Consider the following 22,393-nt stretch of genomic DNA (forward strand, 5'->3'; position numbering starts at 1 on the left):
CATTTCTGGTTGTCTGTTGCTATATATCAAACCACCTCAAAACTTAGTGGCCTTGAATTACCATTTCATTGTATCTCATCATTTTGGGGGTCAGTAATGTAAATGGGGGCAGGATTTTGCTAGGCAATTCTTCTGTTCTACATGGTGTCAGCTGAAGTCACTCAGTTGTTTTCAGCTGATGGATGGTCTGTATGATCTGGTCTGGTTTGGGGCTGCTTCCAAAGTGCCTCACTCACATGGCTGGAAACCTGGTGTTGGTCAACAGCTAGAAGCTCAGCAAGGACAGCTGGCTTTTCCTGGGGCTACTTGAACTGCCTTCTGGCATGGCAGCTGGGCTCCAGGAGTGAGTGTGTGTTTGTTCCAGGAAGCCGAGGTAAATGCTCTCAGGCTTCTTATGGCCTCACCTCGGAAGTCTCAGAGCACCACTTCTAACATGTTCTGTTGGTCACACAAGGCACTACAGCCTAGGAAGATATAAGGGGAGTGGAATTAATCTCCATTTTACAATGATAGGAGTAGCAAAGAATTTGTACGTATTTTTATTCTACCGCAACTCCTAAAGTACTTTTTCATTATTTAGGTAAATATTGTTTAAAGGAGTAATCAGATATCATTTTGTTTACTCCTAGGCTTCAACTTATATATTGGGTTGGCCAAAAAGTTCCTTCAGTTTTTAAATAAAAATAAAAGACGCATTTTTCATTTTCACCAAGAACTTTATTGAACAATGTATCCATTGTTTTGTTCCACTACCTTCAGCCATTTTTCTGGCAACTTCATAATTCCATCTTCCCAAAACTTTTTATCTTTTTAAGCAAAGAACTGTACCAGGTGCCTTTTACAGTCTTCCAGGGAATTGAAATTTTTTCAATTAGAAGAGTTTTGTAAAGACCAAAATAAATGGAAATCCGAAGGTGCAATGTCTGGTGAATACGGCAGATGAATCAGAACTTCGCAGCCAAGCTCTAACAGTTTTTTGCCTGGTCACCAAAGAAACATGCGGTCTTGTGGTATCCTGATGGAAGATTATGTGTTTTCTGTTGACTAATTCTGGACACTTTTCATCAAGTGCTGCTTTTAGTTGGTCTAATTGGGAGCACTACTTGGAATTGTTTGGTTTTCCAGAAGGAGCTCATAATAGAGGACTCGCTTCTAAACCCACCATATACACAACATCACCTTCTTTGTATGAAGACTGGCCTTTGGTGTGGTTGGTGGTGGTTCATTTCACTTGCCCCATGATCTCTTCTGTTCCGCATTATTGTACAGTATCCACTATTCATCACCCACCACAACTTGTTTTAAAAACAGAACGTTTTTGTTATGTTTAAGTAGAGAATCGCATGCAGAAATAGGGTCGAAGGTTTTTTTTGCTTAACTTATGTGGAACCCAAACATCAAAGCAATTAGCGTAACCAAGCTGGTGCAAATGATTTTCAGCCTTTGATTTGGATATTTTGAGTATGTCGGCTATCTCCCACGTGGTATAACATTGATTGTTCTAGTGAATGTCTCGATTTGATCGCTATCAACTTCAACTGGTCTACCCCAACGTGCAGCATCGTCCAGCGAGAAATCTCCAGCACGAAACTTCACAAACTACTTTTGACACGTTTGATCAGTCACAACACCTTCTCCATACACTGCACAAATCTTTGCGTTTCAGCTGTGTTTTTACCTTTCTTGAAATAATAAAGCGTAATATGCCAAAAATGTTGCTTTTTTCTTCCATCTTCAATATTAAAATGGCCACACAAAAATTCACCAACTTTGATACTTTTTAAAAAAAATGCACACTGATATGACAGCTGTCACAATACAATCTAACAAAATTTTTTGTTTTGTTTTGTTTTTTTGCGGTTAACAAAATTATTTTGAATGAAGTTAAAGACAACTAAGTGCTACTAGAGCCATCTGACGCAAAAAACCAAACGAACCTTTTGGCCAACCCAATACATGACAAGATTCTCACCATTTCTCTGATTTCAGCTTCTAGGAATTGAAGTTAATTATTAATTATTTGGATCTTTATAAGATGGTTTCTTCTCCTTACTAAGTTTCATCATCCTCAGCTGCAAAATGATAACAATTATATCTACCTCTTAGGTTTATTGTGAGAATTAAGTAAAATAATCCATGAATTACTTAGCATTGTGCCTGTTATATAGTACATGCTGTGCTGTTGTTGTACCTGGAGTATAATACATGCTATGTTGTTATACCTGGCGTATAGTACACGCTGTGTTATACCTGGTGTATAGTACACGCTGTGTTATACCTGGTTTATAGTACATGCTATGTTATACCTGGTGTATAGTACACGCTGTGTTATACATGGTGTATAGTACATGCTGTGTTGTTATACCTGGTGTATAGTACATGCTATGTTGTTACATACGTGGCGTACAGTAGATGCTGTGTTGTTATACCTGGTGTATAGTACATGCTGTATTGTGGTGGTTGTTATGCTTGGTGTTTAGGACATGCTATATTGGTACAGCAGTTCCTCTTCCCCTTTTCTAAATCTGATGTCTGCCAAATTTATTTAAAATGTTGTGTCTATTCTTTCTGACCACCTCAAGAGATAAACTTTTTAAAGTAATTTTTCTGAAGTTTCTTACTCCTATTCCTAATCAAATATATGGCAAGCATGATAAAACCTTTATTCATATCATTGATTTAAAATATAAATTTTTTTAACATCTTTATTGGAGTATAATTGCTTTACAATGGTGTGTTAGTTTCTGCTTTATAACAAAGTGAATCAGTTATACATATACATATGTTCCCATATCTCTTCCCTCTTGTGTCTCCCTCCCTCCCACCCCTCCAGGCGGCCACAAAGCACCGAGCTGATCTCCCTGTGCTATGTGGCTGCTTCCCACTAGCTATCTACCTTATGTTTGGTAGTGTATATATGTCCATGCCACTCTCTCACTTTGTCACACCTTACCCTTCCCCCTCCCCATATCCTGAAGTCCATTTTCTAGTAGGTCTAGTAGGACACAGTCTTTATTCCTGTCTTACCCCTAGGTTCTTCATGACAGTTTTTTTTTTCTTTAATTCCATATATATGTGTTAGCATACAGTATTTGTCTCTCTCTTTCTGACTTACTTCACTCTGTATGACAGACTCTAGGTCTATCCACCTCATTACAAATAGCTCAATTTCGTTTCTTTTTATGGCTGAGTAATAGTCCATTGTATATATGCGCCACATCTTCTTTATCCATTCATCCAATGATGGACACTTAGGTTGTTTCCATCTCCGGGCTGTTGTAAATAGAGCTGCAATGAACATTTTGGTACATGACACTTTTTGAATTATGGTTTTCTCAGTGTATATGCCCAGTAGTGGGATTGCTGGGTCATATAGTAGTTCTATTTGTAGTTTTTTAAGGAACCTCCATACTGTTCTCCACAGTGGCTGTATCAGTTTACATTCCCACCAACAGTGCAAGAGGGTTCCCTTTTTTCCACACCCTCTCCAGCATTTATTGTTTCTGGATTTCTTGATGATGGCCATTCTGACTGGTGTGAGATGATATCTCATTGTAGTTTTGATTTGCATTTCTCTAATTCTTAGTGATGTTGAGCATTCTTTCATGTGTTTGTTGGCAGTCTGTATATCTTCTTTGGAGAAATGTCTATTTAGGTCTTCTGCCCACTTCTGGATTGGGCTGTTTGTTTTTTTTGTTATTAAGCTGCATGAGCTGCTTGTAAATTTTGGAGATTAATCCTTTGTCAGTTGCTACATTTGAAAATATTTTCTCCCATTCTGAGGGTTGTCTTTTTGTCTTCTTTATGGTCTCCTTTGCTGTGCAAAAGCTTTTAAGTTTCATTAGGTCCCATTTGTTTATTTTTGTTTTTATTTCCATTTCTCTAGGAGGTGGGTCAAAAAGGATCTTGCTGTGATTTATGTCATAGAGTGTCCTGCCTATGTTTTCCTCTAAGAGTTTGATAGTTTCTGGCCTTACTTTAATCCATTTTGAGTTTAGGTCTTTAATCCATTTTGAGTTTATTTTTGTGTATGGTGTTAGGGAGTGATCTAATCTCATACTTTTACATGTACCTGCCCAGTTTTTCCAGCACCACTTATTGAAGAGGCTGTCCTTTCTCCACTGTACATTCCTGCCTCCTTTATCAAAGATAAGGTGACCATATGTGCGTGAGTTTATCTCCGGGCTTTCTATCCTGTTCCATTGATCTATCTTTCTGTTTTTGTGCCAGTACCATACTGTCTTGATTATTGTAGCTTTGTAGTATAGTCTGAAGTCAGGAAGCCTGATTCCTCCAGCTCCGTTTTTCGTTCTCAAGATTGCTTTGGCTATTCAGGGTCTTTTGTGTTTCCATACAAATTGGGAAATTTTTTGTTCTAATTCTGTGAAAAATACCAGTGGTAGTTTGATAGGGATTGCATTGAATCTGTAGATTGCTTTGGGTAGTAGAGTCATTTTGACAATGTTGATTCTTTCAATCCAAGAACATGGTATGTTTCCCCATCTATTTTTATCATCTTTAATTTCTTTCATCAGTGTCTTATAATTCTCTGCATACAGGTCTTTTGTCTCCTTAGGTAGGTTTATTCCTAGATATTTTATTCTTTTTGTTGCAGTGGTAAACGGGAGTGTTTTCTTGATTTCACTTTCAGATTTTTTCATCATTAGTGTATAGGAATGTCAGAGATTTCTGTGCATTAATTTTTTATCCTGCTACTTTACCAAATTCATTGATTAGCTCTAGTAGTTTTCTGGTAGCATCTTTTTGATTCTCTATGTATACTATCATGTCATCTGCAAACAGTGACAGCTTTACTTCTTCTTTTCTGATTTGGATTCCTTTTATTTCCTTTTCTTCTCTGATTGCTGTGGCTAAAATTTCCAAAACTATGTTGAATAAGAGTGGTGAGAGGGCAACCTTGTCTTGTTCCTGATCTTAGTGGAAATGGTTTCAGTTTTTCACCATTGAGGACAATGTTGGCTGTGAGTTTGTCACATATGGCCTTTATTATGTTGAGGAAAGTTCCCTCTATGCCTACTTTCTGCAGGGTTTTTATCATAAATGGGTGTTGAATTTTGTCGAAAGCTTTCTCTGCATCTATTGAGATGACCATATGGTTTTTCTCCTTCAATTTGTTAATATGGTGTATCATGTTGATTGATTTGCATATATTGAAGGATCCTTGCATTCCTGGAATAAACCCCACTTAATCATGGTGTATGATTCTTTTAATGTGCTGTTGGATTCTGTTTGCTAGTATTTTGTTGAGGATTTTTGCATCTATGTTCATCAGTGATATTGGCCTGTAGTTTTCTTTCTTTGTGACATCCTTGTCTGGTTTTGGTATCAGGGTGGTGGTGGCCTCGTAGAATGAGTTTTGGAGTGTTCCTCCCTCTACTATATTTTGGAAGAGTTTGAGAAGGATAGGTGTTAGCTGTTCTCTAAATGTTTGACAGAATTCGCCTGTGAAGCCATCTGGTCCTGGGCTTTTGTTTGTTGGAAGATTTTTAATCACAGTTTCAATTTCAGTGCTTGTGATTGATCTGTTCATATTTTCTATTTCTTCCTGATTCAGTCTTGGCAGGTTGTGCATTTCTAAGAATTTGTCCATTTCTTCCAGGTTGTCCATTTTATTCACATAGAGTTGCTTATAGTAATCTCTCATGATCTCTTGCATTTCTGCAGTATCAGTTGTTACTTCTCCTTTTTCATTTCTAATTCTATTGATTTGACTCTTCTCCCTTTTTTTCTTGATGAGTCTGGCTAATGGTTTATCAATTTTGTTTATCTTCTCAAAGAACCAGCTTTTCGTTTTATTGATCTTTGCTATCGTTTCCTTCATTTCTTTTTCATTTATTTCTGATCTGATCTTTATGATTTCTTTCCTTCTGCTAACTTTGGGTTTTTTTTGTTCTTCTTTCTCTAATTGCTTTAGGTGCAAGGTTAGGTTGTTTATTCGAGATGTTTACTGTTTCTTAAGGTAGGATTGTATTGCTATAAACTTCCGTCATAGAACTGCTTTTGCTGCATCCCATAGATTTTGGGTCGTTGTGTCTCCATTGTCATCTGTTTCTAGGTATTTTTTTATTTCCTCTTTGATTTCTTCAGTGATCACTTCGTTATTAAGTAGTGTATTGTTTAGCCTCTGTGTGTTTGTATTTTTTACAGATCTTTTCCTGTAATTGATATCTAGTCCCATAGCGTTGTGGTCGGAAAAGATATTTGGTACAATTTCAATATTCTTAAATTTACCAAGGCTTGATTTGTGACCCAAGATGTGATCTGTCCTGGAGAATGTTCCATGAGCACTTGAGAAAAATGTGTATTCTGTTGTTTTTGGATGGAATGTCCTATAAATATCAATTAAGTCCATCTTGTTTAATGTATCATTTAAAGCTTGTGTTTCCTTATTTATTTTCATTTTGGATGATCTGTCCATTGGTGAAAGTGGGGTTTTAAAGTCCCCTACTATTAATGTGTTACTGTCGATTTCCCCTTTTATGGCTCTTAGTATTTGCCTTATGTATTGAGGTGCTTCTATGTTGGGTGCATAAATATTTACAATTGTTATATCTTCTTCTTGGATCAACCCCTTGGTCATTATGTAGTGTCCTCCTTTGTCTCTTCTAATAGTCTTTATTTTAAAGTCTATTTTGTCTGATATGAGAATTGCTACTTCAGCTTTCTTTTGGTTTCCATTTGCATGAAATATCTTTTTCTATCCCCTTACTTTCAGTCTGTATGTGTCTCTAGGTCTGAAGTGGGTCTCCTGTAGACAGCAAATACATGGGTCTTGTTTTTGTATCCATTCAGCCAATCTGTGTCTTTTGGTGGGAGCATTTAGTCCATTTACATTTAAGGTAATTATCGATATGTATGTTCCTATTCCCATTTTCTTAATTGTTTTGGTTCGTTATTGTAGGTCTTTTCCTTCTCTTGTCTTTCTTGCCTAGAGAAGTTCCTTTAGCAGTTGTTTTAGAGCTGGTTTGGTGGTGCTGAACTCTCTCAGCTTTTGCTTGTCTGTGAAGGTTTTAATTTCTCCGTCAAATCTGAATGAGATCCTTGCTGGGTAGAGTAATCTTGGTTGCAGGTTTTTCTCATTCATCACTTTAAATATGTCCTGCCAGTCCCTTCTGGCTTGCAGAGTTTCTGCTGAAAGATCAGCTGTTAACCTTATGGGGATTCCCTTCTGTGTTATTTGTTGTTTTTGCCTTGCTGCTTTTAATATGTTTTCTTGTATTTAATTTTTGACAGTTTGACTAATATGTGTCTTGGCATATTTCTCCTTGGATTTATCCTGTATGGGACTCTGTGCTTCCTGGACTTGATTAACTATTTCCTTTCCCATATTAGGGAAGTTTTCAACTATAATCTCTTCAAATATTTTCTCAGTCCCTTTCTTTTTCTCTTCTTCTTCTGGAACCCCTATAATTCGAATGTTGGTGCGTTTAATGTTGTCCCAGAGGTCTCTGAGACTGTCCTCAGTTCTTTTGATTCTTTTTTCTTTATTCTGCTCTGCAGTAGTTATTTCCACTGTTTTATCTTCCAGGTCACTTATCCGTTCCTCTGCCTCAGTTATTCTGCTATTGAGCCCATCTAGAGTATTTTTCATTTTATTTATTGTGTTGATAATCATTGTTTCTTTCATCTTTAGTTCTTCTAGGTCTTTGTTAAATGTTTCTTGCATTTTGTCTATTCTATTTCCAAGATTTTGGATCATCTTTACTATCATTATTCTGGATTCTATTTCAGGTAGACTGCCTATTTCCTCTTCATTCATTAGGTCTGGTGGGTTTTTATCTTGCTCCTTCATCTGCTGTGTTTCTATCTTCTCATTTTGCTTATCTTACTGTGTTTGGGGTCTCCTTTTTGCAGGCTGCAGGTTCGTAGTTCCCGTTGTTTTTGGTATCTGTCCCCAGTGGCTAAGATTGGTTCAGTGGGTTCTGTAGGCTTCCTGGTGCAGGGGACTAGTGCCTGTGTTCAGGTGGATGAGGCTGGATCTTGTCTTTCTGGTGGGCAGGTCCACATATGGTGGTGTGTTTTGGGGTGTCTGTGGACTTATTATGATTTTAGGCAGCCTCTCTGCTCCTGGGTGGGGTTGTGTTCCTGTCTTGCTAGTTGTTTGGCACAGGATGTCCAGCACTGTAGCTTTCTGGTCGTTGAGTGAAGCTGGGTACTGGTGTTGAGATGGAGATCTCTTGGAGATTTTCGCCGTTTGATATCATGTGGAGCTGGGAGGTCTCTAGTGGACCAGTGTCCTGAAGTTGGCTCTCCCACCTCAGAGGCACAGCACTGACTCCTGGCTGCAGCACCAAGAGCCTTTCATCCACACGGCTCAGAATAAAAGGGAGAAAAAGTAGAAAGAAAGAATTAGTAGAAGTAGAAAGAAAGAAAGAAGGGATGGAGGGAGGGAGGGAGGGAGAGAGGAAGGAAGGAAGGAAAAATGAAAGAAGATAAAGTAAAATAAAATAAGATAAAATATAATAAAGTTATTAAAATAAAAAAATAATTATTAAGAGAAACAAACGGATGGATAGAACCCTCAGACAAATGGTGGAAGCAAAGCAAAGAACGAAGATAAAGTAAAATAAAATAAAGTTATTAAAATGAAAAGTAATTATTAAGGAAAAAAAGAAAAAAAAATGGACGGATAGAACCCTCGGACAAATGGTGGAAGCAAAGCTACACAGACAAAATCTCACACAGAAGCATACACATACACACTCACAAAAAGAGGAAAAGGGGAAAAAATCATAAATCTTGCTCTCAAAGTCCACCTCCTCAATTTGGGATGATTCATTGTCTAAAGGAGGGAAGGAAGGAAGGAAAGAACGAAGATAAAGTAAAATTAAATAAAGTTATTAAAATGAAAAGTAATTATTAAGAAAAAAATTTTTTAAAAAAACGGACGGATAGAACCCTTGGACAAATGGTGGAAGCAAAGCTATACAGACAAAATCGCACACAGAAGCATATACATACACACAAAAAGAGGAAGAGGAGAAAAAACCATAAATCTTGCTCTCAAAGTCCATCTCCTCAATTTGGGATGATTTGCTGTCTATTCATATATTCCACACATGCAGGGTACATCAGGTTGATTGTGGAGCTTTAATCCGCTGCTTCTGAGGCTGCTGGGAGAGATTTCCCTTTCTCTTCTTTGTTCGCACAGCTCCCGGGGCTCAGCTTTGGATTTGGCCCCGCCTCTGCGTGTAGGTCGCTGGAGGGCGTCTGTTTTTCCGCTCAGACAGGACGGGCTTAAAGGAGCCGCTGATTCGGGGGCTTTGGCTCACTCAGGCAGGGGGGAGGGAGGGGTACGGAGTGCGGGGCGGGCCTGTGGCGGCAGAGGCCGGCATGACGATGCACCAGCCTGAGGCGCTCCGTGCGTTTTCCCGGGGAAGTTGTCCCTGGATCACGGGACCCTGGCAGTGGTGGGCTGCACAGACTCCCCGGAAGGGGGGTGTGGAGAGTGACCTGTGCTCGCACACAGGCTTCTTGGTGGCGGCAGCAGCAGCCTTAGCGTCTCATGCCAGTCTCTGGGGTCCGCGCTGTCAGCCGCGGCTCGCGCCTGTCTCTGGAGCTCATTTAATCAGCGTTCTTAATCCCCTCTCCTCGCACACCAGGAAACAAAGAGGCAAGAAGAAGTCTCTTGCCTCTTCGGCAGGTCCAGACTCTTCCCCGGACTCCCTCCCGGCCAGCCGTGGTGCACCAACCCCCTGCAGACTTGTGCTCATACCGCCAACCCCAGTCCTCTCCCGGCGCTCCGACCAAAGCCCGAGCCTCAGCTTGCAGCCCCGCCCGCCCCAGCGGGCGAGCAGACAAGCCTCTAGGGCTGGTGAGTGCCAGTCGGCCCTGATCCACTGTGCGGGAATCTCCCCGCTTTGCCCCCCGCACCCCTGTTGCTGTGCTCTCCTCCGCGGCTTTGAAGCTGCACCCTCCGCCACCTGCAGTCTCCGCCTGCGATGGGGCTTCTAGTGTGTGGAAACCTTTCCTCCTTCACAGCTCCCTCCCACTGGTGCAGGTCCTGTCTCTATCCTTTTGTCTCTGTTTATTCTTTTTTCTTTTGCACTACCCAGGTACGTGAGGGGTTTCTTGCCTTTAGAGAGGTCTGAGGTGTTCTGCCAGCGTTCGGTAGGTGCTCTGCCGGAGTTGCTCCACGTGTAGATGTATTTCTGGTGTATCTATGGGGAGGAAGGCAATCTCCGCATCATACTCCTCCGCCATCTTCCCGGAAGCCCTCGATTTAAAATATAAATTTAATGGATTTAGAAATGTTGACCAGGATTAAGATAGTGTGATTACTGTATGATCTTAGGAATTAGCCTATTAGAAATGTAAGGTGTTGAAATTTAGCTAACTTTAGCACTAATTTAAAATAAATTCTTACTGTAATTCCTCCAAGGTATTTTTTCTGCACAATAGTTGATTATACTTCTGGTAAGTTTTTTCTTTTAGGAGAAATTTCTCTTTAGCTACTTGAATATATGTGTTTATTTCTCATCATGAGCTTTGTATTTTTATTTTAAATTCAGGTTCCCTTACATTTTATGTGCATTTTCTTTTAGATTTGTAAGAAATCTTTTACTCGAAGACCACACTTGGAGGAACATATGATTCTCCATTCTCAAGATAAACCTTTTAAGTGTACCTATTGTGAAGAACATTTTAAATCACGATTTGCACGGTTAAAGCATCAAGAGAAGTTCCATCTGGGTAAGTAGATTAATTTTCCTAGGAGCAGCATAGCAACTGTTGGTGGTCACGTCGTGCTGGAGGAGGCCGCTGCTGTTGAATCACTAGGAGAAGGAGGTCATGTATGTGGGGAGGGGTACTGGATTTGCTGCTGTTCTTGGAGATGAGTAAATATGGGGTTTGTTTTGTTTTGTTTTCTGGTGGCAGATGTGTTCATGGTCATAACTGCATTTATTTATTGTTGATTGTTGGATAGGTTTGTGAGTGCCTGGGGGTAGGCATTTTTGTCTTGGAAAAAACTCATTTTTCAGAGAGTGTAGTAAACTTAGTATATTTGAAATTCAATATTGTATTTGATGAATTCTCTCCCTCATGCTTATGGCCAAGGTGGAGACTTGTGTTCCAGATGGTAGTACAGTTAGGTACATTTATGACAGTTACTCCCAATAATGAATTATTATCTTTCAAGTAGCCTTTTCCCTATCCTATTCAATGTTTTTATTGACAACTTGGATAAAAATAATATATTTCATGCTTTATCAATATGCTACATGACATAAAGCTGGCAGGGGTAGTTGATACAGCAGAAAATAAAGAAGTAAAAAAAAAAACTCTCTGCTTTAAAAAAAAAGTTAAAATTAATTAAGAATAAATACAAAGTTGTACACATGGGAATGATCTGACTTTTTTTAATCATTAGGAGTTGCAGAGCTTTAAAATAGTACAGAATCCAAATGCCTCACTTTTCAGATGGGCTTATTAATAGCAGAGGCACAGTCTGAACCAGTAACGTCATATGACTGACAAAAACAACTGTAGTTTTAAACTACATTAATAAAAATGCTCAGAATTAGGAAGGTAATCATCTGGCTGATTTTAAATTGATCTGGAATATTGCATTCATTTATGGATAACACATTCAAAATGGATACTGACATATATTCTAGAGGTGGGTAATTATGGCAACATAGGGCTTTAAAATCATGTCATCTGAAAAACTTTTGAAGGACCTTGAAATATTTTGTTTGGGAAAGGGAGACAGGACAGCCATCTTCAGATATTTTCAAGGCTGTATTGCACAATGAGGAATACAGTTGCCCCTCAGTATCCATGGAGGTTGGTTCCAGGACCTCTCCAGATACCCAAATCCAAGGATGCCCCAGTCCCTTGTATAAAATGGTGTAGCATTTGCATATGACCTGTGCACATCCTCCTGTATACTTTAAATCATCTTTAGATTACTTATAATACCTAATACAATGTAAATACTATTTCAATAGTTGTAAATACAATATAAATGCTATGTAAATGGTTGCCAGTGCCTGGCAAATTCAAGTTTTGCTTTTTGGAACTTTCTGGAATTTTTTTCAAATATTTTCTATCTGGAGTTGGTTGAATCCACAGATATCGGGGTGGGGAGGGTGAAGCAAGCTGAGTTATACTTCTTTTTCACACATCCTTTGTCATCTTTTCAGTTTGCCCTTCGGTAGAACTCTGTCTTCTCTCCAGTGATTTGGTAAAATCATGGTGAAATTTTGAATCCAGCTAAGGTCAATATTACTGTAAGAAATGTGTATTTAATTTTGTACGACTAAACAGAAATGTGCCACAGTCTTTTCGGTAGAGGCAGTGTCACTAAGATCTTTTGGCTCTAAGGAGCAGCAGTGCCTTTCCAAACCATGAGCTCTCTTAGTGTTATGTTGGTTCTTTAAGGCTTCTCATTACCTCCTTTCCCCAGAAATTTGGTATGTAACATTTTTTAGTTTGACCCGGTCTGATTTCAAACTAGGAACTGGCTGTTTCAGTTTATAATAAACTCATTAGTTTATTCAGCTTTTGTTATATTAGATGCCTGGTGCCATACTCAGCTTTGGGAATACAGAGATGATTGTATCCTGTCTGCTGGGAATAAAATAAACACTCTAGAAGGGAAGAGAAAACTATAAATAAATAATTGATTGTGTAAAATAATAATAATTGTGTAAAAAATAATAATAGATTGTGTTATGATATATACGTTAGTAGTGGTAGGCATGAATTTATAACATACGTATTAAATTTAACATAGTATCTATTCTTAAAGTTTAGATGCACACTATTTTTTCCTTTTTAGGTCCTTTTCCATGTGATATATGCGGTCGCCAGTTTAACGACACTGGAAATTTGAAACGCCATATAGAGTGTACCCATGGTGGAAAGAGAAAATGGACTTGCTTTATCTGTGGGAAATCAGTACGAGAAAGGTGAGGAATTATCTAAATACCCAGAAACATCCTGGTACTGTTATGTAGAAATAATTAATGAATGTATTTTATAAGGATTAGGGTAACACAAGACACAAGATACCTGAATTATGCTTTAATTTGAAATTTAAGGATAAAAGAAATTATGTAATATGTTGTAGAAGGTTGTTTATTCATTCATTTATTTATTTTAAAGACATAAGCTACAAAGACAGTGAGACAGAAAAATGACAAGAGCAACACAGGTTTGGAAGCTAGAAAGCAGATGTATCAGTGGTAACTGACTTAGCAGATCTGAGGAAGACAGATCCCAAAGTGGCAATGGAGAAATTGAGAACCTAGCTTACATCCCAGAAGCCACGAAAGGTATGGGAACTGGCAGTCTCAGATGCCTCTGGAACTAGGGTGAAGGACAGGCGGAGTAAGGAGCACTAGAGTCAGAACTGCTCTAGAAGTTAAGTTAGATCATTGGCTTCTCTTCCGTCACCCACACAGGCCGTTGCTGCTGGACATCTTGGCTTTTAGATTTTACCCTTCAGACAGTAGATTAGAAAACAATTCCCTGAAAACATGAGCAACCAAAGGACAAATATATTCCCTGGTAAATAATACACCCAGACCACCTACAGTGAAACACAGAGTCATCAAGGCCTACCCATGCTCCCTGATCCTCCCATCTGTGTTTAGCCTATCACACTTAATCATGAGCAAACAGTGAAGAATTACAAGACGCAGAAGGAGAACCTTTAACATGGGAGATTTATTCCAACAGAAAACGAAACAAAAACTTGAAGGAAACATGCAGGAAGAAGAAAACTTGCAAAAAAAGAAGTAAACAATTACTAATATCCTCAGTTGAAGATATAGAATCCATTAAACAAGAACAGGATGTTATACAAATGAGTCACTGACATGACAAATCAGAACTCCCAGAAATTCAAAGCATGATCCACAAAGTAAAGACCTTAACAGATGGATTGCAGGACAAAGTTAAGGGATCTCCAAAAAAGTAGAGCAAAAAAATACAGAACTGAAAAGTAAAGATTAGAACATTTGGAAACCAGGCAAGAGGTCCAGAAGGAAAGAACAGAGAAGATGGAAGGGAATAAAATCATCACTGAAATAGTTCAAGATGATTTCCCAGAACTGAAAGATATGAGTTGCCAGACAGAAATGACACATTAAATGCTTAGGACATTAGGTGAAAATAAACCTACTCCAAGGTGCAGCACTATGATGTTTCAGAACACTGGGGACAAGGAGAAGCCTGTCTGTGCTTCTGTTTTTTCTAGGGAGAAAGTCACACACATGGAATTAAGAATGAGAGTTACTCGGACTTCCCTCTGAGCAGCAGCCCTGGAAGTAAGGTGGTCCAGTTGTACCTTCAAAATTTGGAAAAAAAAGAAATTCCAACCTAGAATTCTGTTCTTAAACTGTCAACAAGTCTGAGGATAATAAGGATACTCTTCATGATGTCAAAAAATTAGCTTTCACTGTAATCTTTCTCATGAAGCCCCTAGAAGGTGTGCTTCACCAGAATGAGAAAGTAAACTGATGAAGAGGAAGACCAGGAAACCGGACTTTTAATATGGTAAAGAGGCAAAGGGAGTTCACGGGAGGATGGTGAATGAAGATCCCAGGGTGTCACATGTGCAGGATGGTGAATGAAGATCCCAGGATGTCACATGTGCAGGATGGTGAATGAAGATCCCAGGATGTCACATGTGATTATGTGATGGGTACTGAGTCCACACTCATAGTGGCTGTGACCCATGACATGTTGAGGGTAGTCAGTGCTAAGATCCCTGCTGACATGTTTCCTCTGTTAACTAGTGGACAGAACGCTGGAGTAGGTCTGACCCCAAGGCTTTATTGTTTTACTGTGTTAAGAACATTTAACACGAGATCTACCCTCTTAGCACATGTTTGGGTGTACAATGTGGTGTTGATAACCACAGGCACAATGCTGTACACTGGGTCTCTAGAACTTACTCATCTTGTGTAACTGAAACCTCATACGCATGAACAGCAACTCCCCATGTCCCCCTCGCTGACCCAAATTTTCATCTGTATTCTGCTGGCTGTATAGTACCTGTATGCTTAAGAGGCTCCTGCTGTTGTCTGTTTGCCTGGCTGCTTGATTTAACTGAGGATACTCATTTCATTTCACAGAAATGTTCTTTTGTGACCTGTCCATGAGAACTAGACGTAGGTCATGGTACGCCTAGGAGCCAGATATACACAGCAGCCTACTCACTTTGACCGTGTCTCTGCCAGATTACAGTACCAGGTCCCCTCCAGCCAGCCAGATGCTCTGGTTGGGATGAACCCTGTGCTTTGCAGTATTTGGTCGTGACTTTACTGCTGACAGGCTGGAAAGGGCTGGTGCCAACGCTCAGGGAAGCTGAGCAGCCAAGCCGACATGGAGACCCTGCTGCTATTACCTTGTGGGCCCTTTATCCAGTAGTGGCCATATTTTTAGGTTTGTGCTTGCTACTCAGTTTTTCAAAAACATACGATACATAGTTTAGTGATTTGTACTATATAGGTAGTAAAGCAAAGAAAGGGCATAGTTACATAAATGGTTATTTCTGAGAGAGGGACGTGGTGGGGGATAGGACCAGGGAGGAGCATGTGGGGAGTTGTAAGGGATGGGAGTGTTCTCTGTCTTATCCTGCATATCAGCGTTTGGTACTATTCTTTAAACAATATGTGTATATTTATATTCTTCAGTATATAGAAGTTCATTATTTTAAAAAGATTAGAAATGCCACTTTCCTAAAAAAAAAAACAAATGGGTATGATGGCAGGAAAATCAATGTGCTATATTTATATGAAAACTTGTATTTACAGATTGGTAAATTATAGTTTATCTTATACATTATAAATTTTTTTCCCTTAAAGGTCTTCCTATAAAAACAAAAAGCAAACAAACCAAAAAAGAAAACAACCTTTCCATGTGTTTTCCTTTCTTCCCCCCTCAGAATAACTTTGTCCATCCTTACTCAGCAGTGTATGTACGTGGGAAATCTCCGAATGTTAGAACTGTCGGAAATGCAGCAGTGGTTACACAGTGGCCCATCCAGGGTCGGTAGGACTAGCAAGAGTTGCGTCCTTTATTTGGTTTCCCTTTATAACGTTGGCATCTGGAAATTGCAAGTGCCTGTAAAGTTTTCTTTGCCTTAAAACATTCTTTTAACAAGTTTTGAGCACATATTGGAAAGGAATAGTACTGATAAACTGGATTTCTTACATATTATTAAACACTGTCCACTAAAACTAACGTCAATTTTACCTAATCAGTAGTGACAATTGAGCATTTTTCATTTGTATTTCTTGGAAGTTTACATAAGCTATATATTAAATCTTAGAGCAAACCAATGGCAAAGGAGTCCAAAGTTAAATTATTTGCTTTTTTTAAGGAGAGAGACATAATAAACATGTTTATTGTGCTGGTGCTACTAATCCAATAAAGAGCAAACATATTGTATGAAAAAGGGAATAATTGACATCGTTATCTGTTAGCTTGAACACTGTTCTAGTAAGCTTTCTAGAAATCTGTGTTTAATACATACATTGGCATTAAAAAATCCGTAGCTAAATATATATATATATATTTTTTTTAATGCAGAACTACTTTGAAAGAACATTTGAGAATCCATAGTGGAGAAAAGCCTCATCTTTGTAGTATTTGTGGGCAAAGTTTTCGTCATGGAAGCTCATACAGGTAGGTCAAGCCATTTTTTTCCCCAATATTAGGTACAATAAAGTTATATCTCCACTTTAACTCTCTTTTCTTATCATTGCGTTAGTTGTTTGATGAATTAAAACATGTTTTAGCGCTTGTGATAAGCAAAGTTGTGCAGAAAACTGTAGACTTTTGCCCCTACCTTTTAATATTCATTTTGTAGTATAAAATATTTTAAAATATTTCCTCATCACTAAGTTTGGTGAATGCTTTACTAAGTCATTGTCATTTAAATATTTCATTATTTTTCTTTGAATCAAAATTCGTGAAAACTCTGGTGTTCTAAAGTTGGTGTGTTTTTTCAGTACTAATTATCAAAGAATATTTTGATGTGAAAATATGACAAAATTGAAAACTCCAGGATTCTCAGTTTTAGAATGTCTTCTGAGTAATAGTTGTAACTTACGTAATACTTGTATAGCTGAGTGCTGACTACATTTGCAATTTATGAAAAGTTTTTTAATGAATAAATAATAGATTACTTACTGTGAGATATGTATACAATTTCAAATTTTGTTAATATTCTTAAGAATCTAGTTTTTACACTATCATTTCTTACTTACCTCTTTTTAAGTTTAAACAGAATGTTTCCCCTTTAGATGTAGTCCAGTCCATTTACTGGTTTTAGTCATAGGGGAATCAATACCTCTTTGGACAACTTGAATGGGAAGGCTGTTCATTTCACTAGCATGTATTGATATATAGTTGGAGGATTGTGGGGATAAAAGTAATTGAAATTAAATGAATTTTAATAACCTATTATAATAACCTTTTATAATCTGTTTTTGGGTGACTATGAAATGAGCCACACTTTATTTGTTTAGTGTGAAGAAAAGTAGTAAAATGTGATTGTCAGAAAGTTGATTACTTATTAAATTTGCTAAGTTCTCAACTGTCAGTGTATAAGTGGTGTCAGTTGTCCAGAATAGGATTAATCCTTAGTAATTTGCTATCATCATATGTTTAAGTCACTTGTGCACTTACCCCCTGTGTCCGATTCTAATTCCATCTGATTCAGTCCTCCTTTTGCTCCCTCTGCAACATCGGCTGACGCCCCTAGACATTTGGTAGGTTCCCAGAAGCAGATTTAGGATCTTAAAGGCAGGAAGGAGTATCATCCAGAGGTCGTGGGAGCCTGTGCAGATGTTGAAGTGCTGCTTTGAAACTGGTGAGTGGGAGCCCTGGAGTCAGGTGGTGAAAGTGGGAAGGACCCTGAAAGTCAGAAATGGAGCAAATAGTGGGTGAGCGTGGTTGAGTAAGCAGCCAGCTCTTGTTATTTAGAGTTAACCAAGTTTTTTCCTTCTGTGTCACTAGTGTCAATGGGCTTCAATTTTTTTTTTCCTTCTGTGTCACTAGTGTCAATGGGCTTCAATTTTTTTTCTTTATAGACTTCACTTACGAGTACATCACGACGATAAAAGATATGAGTGCGATGAATGTGGGAAAACGTTCATCCGTCACGATCACCTTACAAAGCACAAGAAAATACATTCAGGTGAGGCGCGTTTTGTAATGATGTTTCCAAGATCCTTTTCAAAAACACCTGAAAACCACATCATGTTTATTTTGGCTGTAATTTAAGTGATTTGGTATATTTGGTCACCTCTTTGTAATGCTGTTTGTAAAAACCTTTTTTAAAAAGCATCTGAAAGAGACATAATTTTGTGACATGTTTTTTGATCACTGTAATTTTAATCATTTGGTTACCCTTTATGACCACAAACCGTATTTTGAAATTTGTTTTAATCAAATTCTCAAGGTTTGCATTTTGCATATTATGTAGATATGTGCAGTAATTACTATTGGCACTTCTTTGAAGGAAGAAGCCAAGATAATAGTTCTCATTTTGATTGGATTTGAAAGAAGTTAGCAAAACTTGGATGCTTGAAGAGAGTTATTATAATTGGGGTGTTAAAGTTGAGTACTAGTGAATTTTTGAAGCCCTATCTTTGGAAGAGTACCTTAATAATCCTGATCAATTTCAGATCTTTATTCTGTATTTATAATTTTTATACTCTGGGGATTCATTTCGTATTTTCCTCTCAGATTGATGTTCAGGAAGTGCTAAAAGAGCCACCTATATGAGCACAATAATGGGAAAGAGCCATCTCTATGAGCCCAGTAGAACAGGTGATTATTATTATTATTTTAAACATAATTAAAATATAAAGTATGCAACAGATATAACATTTTCTTAAATGACCCCAATGAGGCAGGTTGCGGTTGTTATAGCCACTTTTAAGAGATGTTGAAGGTCTGATGACTTTCTCACTGGAATTGCGCATTTCCATTTTCAGAATTCTAAATTCCTAATCCTAGAGGTCACATGGTTTAATTGCACACGGGTGTTAAGTTGAGGCTGGTTTTTAAAGGCCAAGCCTTTGTAACTGGATATAAGAATAGAGATGACATGGGGCTTCCCTGGTGGTGCAGTGGTTGAGAGTCCTCCTGCCAATGCAGGGGACATGGGTTCGTGCCCTGGTCCGGGAGGATCCCACGTGCCGCAGAGCGGCTGGGCCGGTGAGCCATGGCCGCTGGGCCTGCGCCTCCGGAGCCTGTGCTCCGCGGTGGGAGAGGCCACAACAGTGAGAGGCCCGCATACCGCAAAAAAAAAAAATAGAGATGACAAATTGGACTCATCTAGGATTTTCCTTTATATTTGTATTTTGGCTCATTGCAAATGTAAGAAATCCCCACAGATGAAAAATCTTTTAAAAGTAAAGCACAAAGATCTGAAAATGTTCAGGTCCTTTTTATAAACATAAGACAGCCTCATCTTAAGTGTACATTCATTTGAGGTGTTTGATATCCAGACTTACATATTCCTAAAACACATCCTGAGTTTTGAGGTCCTTTCATTTATCTTACTCTGTTACACTGAACGTCAGGGTTTGAAGTGTACGGCAAAAGGCTACTGATTCCTTCTCCAAGTGGGGAGGAGGCTTCACACCCATAAAAATAAGTACAGAGTCATTGAAGGAAGATATTTGAGTAAGAATATAAGGCAAACAGCCCAGATAAAGGGTGGCTTTACCTTCCTGGTATATGTTTTCTACCGTGTTATCTTACTGTTGGATAATTTGTTTCTGGAGATAAAAAAAAATTGAAATGCACCTTATAACGAAAATATTTGGGTCTTTAAGGTGAGAAGGCTCATCAGTGTGAAGAATGTGGAAAATGCTTTGGTCGTAGGGATCATCTCACTGTCCATTACAAAAGTGTACACCTTGGAGAGAAAGTGTGGCAAAAGTAAGTGAAAAGGCAGAGTTTCTCATCATCATTACCTTGATAAGTCTGGGTTGGAGGAAAGTTGTCTCATAGTTCATTTTATGTAATTGATGTTGGGTTAATCAGTGATTTTTCTCTAGCTTCTATAGCTTTTCTGCAGACCTAAAGGAATTGAATGTAGCATATTTTTCATACTTGTTTTCGGTTGATTCAATGGCTAGGAGGAGCTAGACATTGAAGTGAATGACTAGTATAAAATCTTGGCTTTCTTTGGGGATTTCATTTATGTTTGGTTTCAGGGGCTCTTGGAGAACTAAATATAAATAAACATACTGCCTACATATATTGTCATTAATGTGACAGCAGTTACTGGAAAATATTTGTTGTCAGAATTTAAACCTCTTTTTATTCACACTAAACATTTAAAATGGTATTTTATTTGAAGGAGGTATGTACTGTCTTTGAACATCAACTTTTTAGCACAGTTTAGATATCCAGGCTTAACTGAGATTAGTTGTTGAGTTTAAAATGTTCAAAGAAGTTCTGTTCTTGGACTAGGTACTTGGAGCAAATGGTAAGTAATAGACTTGGTCTAGGGTGTCAAGAAACTTAGTGTAATGATATGATCAACAAAATACACATAGTATATGTAAATGTAGTAAATGATAGGCCAATTTGAAGAAGAGTAAGGAGTGTTGATTTGTATTTCTTTTTTCCATTTTCATGTATTGGTTTATTGTTTCTTTCATTGATTTTGTTCAGTGATACACTCATTGAATCAATGTATTCATTGTAGTCATTGAACTCTTGTATTCACTAGATACAAGGAATGCTGCTAAGTGTTGGGATATAAAGATATACATGATGCTGTCTGGAGTAGAAAATAAAAACTTCAACATATCGTATGAGTGGGTGGAAAATAGAACTGGAAACTCACTTGCTCCACAGATTCTATAACTGTTTTTCTCAACTCCTTTATACCCTTAAAAATTATTTAGTACTTCGGGGGCTTTTGTTTATAGAAATTATATAATATAAAAATAACATTATTGTCTAAATAAATTATATAATCATATTAGAAATTAAAATGATTAAAAATTAAGTACTTATTAATTCATTTAAAGTAATAATATACCCATCATGCTAACATGAATAGCCATTTTATGGAAAATAACTACTTTACAGAACAAAAACAAATACTAAAGAGTGGCATTTTTAAAATATTTATTTATTTTTGGCCGTGCCGAGTCTTAGTTGTGGCATGTGGACTTCTTAGTTGCGACATGCATGCGGATCTTGTTCCCTGAGCAGGGATCGAACCCGGCTCCCTGCATTGGGAGTGCGGACTCTTACCCGCTGGACCACCAGGGAAGTCCCAAGAGTGGCATTGTTTCACATTTTTGTAAGTCTCTTTAATGGCTTCATAGAAGACAGTTGGATTGTCACATGTGCTCTTATGTGTTATTTTGTTTGAAGTAAATGAAGAAAATCTAGCTCACTCAGATACATAGTTGGTAAAACTAGGAGTAGAGGAATATTAAGCCTTCTTAGAAAATTGTGGTTGTTACCCTTTGCTGCCACACCAAAACTAAACCAGTGGTAGTTTCTTCAAGGTAGTTGCAAAGAGGAATCTGAAACAAGATTCATGAAGCTTTCATACTCTTCCATTCAGTCCATTGGTCTATCTTGTGCTCTGAAGTGGATTTTTAACCTACTGTAATATGCATTTGTCATTTGGAAAATAAGGGTTCACTGAGTTATGCAGATTTTCCCAATGTTACCACATTTCACAGTACAGGAACAACAAATCACGCTTGTTAACATTGCTTCCAGTCTCTCAGAAGGAGAACTGGGAAGCTGTCAAGATCACAGGGGCAGATGCAAGTTTTCCAAAATTCTTAATTAGCTTGAAAGCTCAAATTTTATCACTGATAACAAATACTGTCAGTTTTTTCCCTTGAAGTGACAGGCTTACTTCATTGAATTTTCAAGAAAATGTCTGCCACCTACTCAAGTCCAGCTGTACTCTGACTTCCATTTCCTCAAGTGGAATGGTGCTCCGTGAGGGGAGGGATCCCTGGGCTCACAGCGGGTCTCGCAGGCGCCTCGAGCACACAGAGTACCCAGCGTGCAGTAGAGCTTCATGCTTCCCACCTCATCACGAGGTTAGCGGAAAGGCCACAGTGCAAAGGGTGAACTTTAATAAAGTTAGTAATTTTACTGCTTTATCACAGTTGTTTTTCTTTCTGTGAGTACATCGTGGTGAAAATGTACAGTGACCATTAGTACATTTTGGTATCACTACCTTGTTTAGAGCTGAGGCACCACCACTTTTACCCACTGTTCCTTTTGCTCTTTAGTGTAAATGTCAACATCGTGAGAAAAGCAAGTCATGTTTAAAGTATGATTTTGAAAATAATTTTGATCTCGTAGACCCCATGAAAGACCTTTGGGATCCTCTCCCCGCCAGCAGGGCCTGTGA

General features: G+C 38.3%; 1 protein-coding gene across 3 annotated transcripts in view; it reads left to right on the top strand.

Annotated features, from left to right (window-relative positions):
- ZBTB41 (zinc finger and BTB domain containing 41) overlaps positions 1–22,393 on the top strand; it is a 51,073-nt gene that overhangs the window by 11,441 nt on the left and 17,239 nt on the right. For all 3 annotated transcript variants that reach the window (XM_033850011.2, XM_073800128.1, XM_019920460.3), the window contains 5 exons: positions 10,566–10,713; positions 12,806–12,935; positions 16,567–16,662; positions 18,072–18,178; positions 19,827–19,932. In XM_033850011.2, the coding sequence (XP_033705902.1) occupies positions 10,566–10,713; positions 12,806–12,935; positions 16,567–16,662; positions 18,072–18,178; positions 19,827–19,932 (587 nt within the window). The remainder of the gene's footprint in view (positions 1–10,565; positions 10,714–12,805; positions 12,936–16,566; positions 16,663–18,071; positions 18,179–19,826; positions 19,933–22,393) is intronic.

This window comes from Tursiops truncatus, chromosome 1 (assembly GCF_011762595.2).
Source record: "Tursiops truncatus isolate mTurTru1 chromosome 1, mTurTru1.mat.Y, whole genome shotgun sequence".
Lineage (NCBI taxonomy): Eukaryota > Metazoa > Chordata > Mammalia > Artiodactyla > Delphinidae > Tursiops > Tursiops truncatus.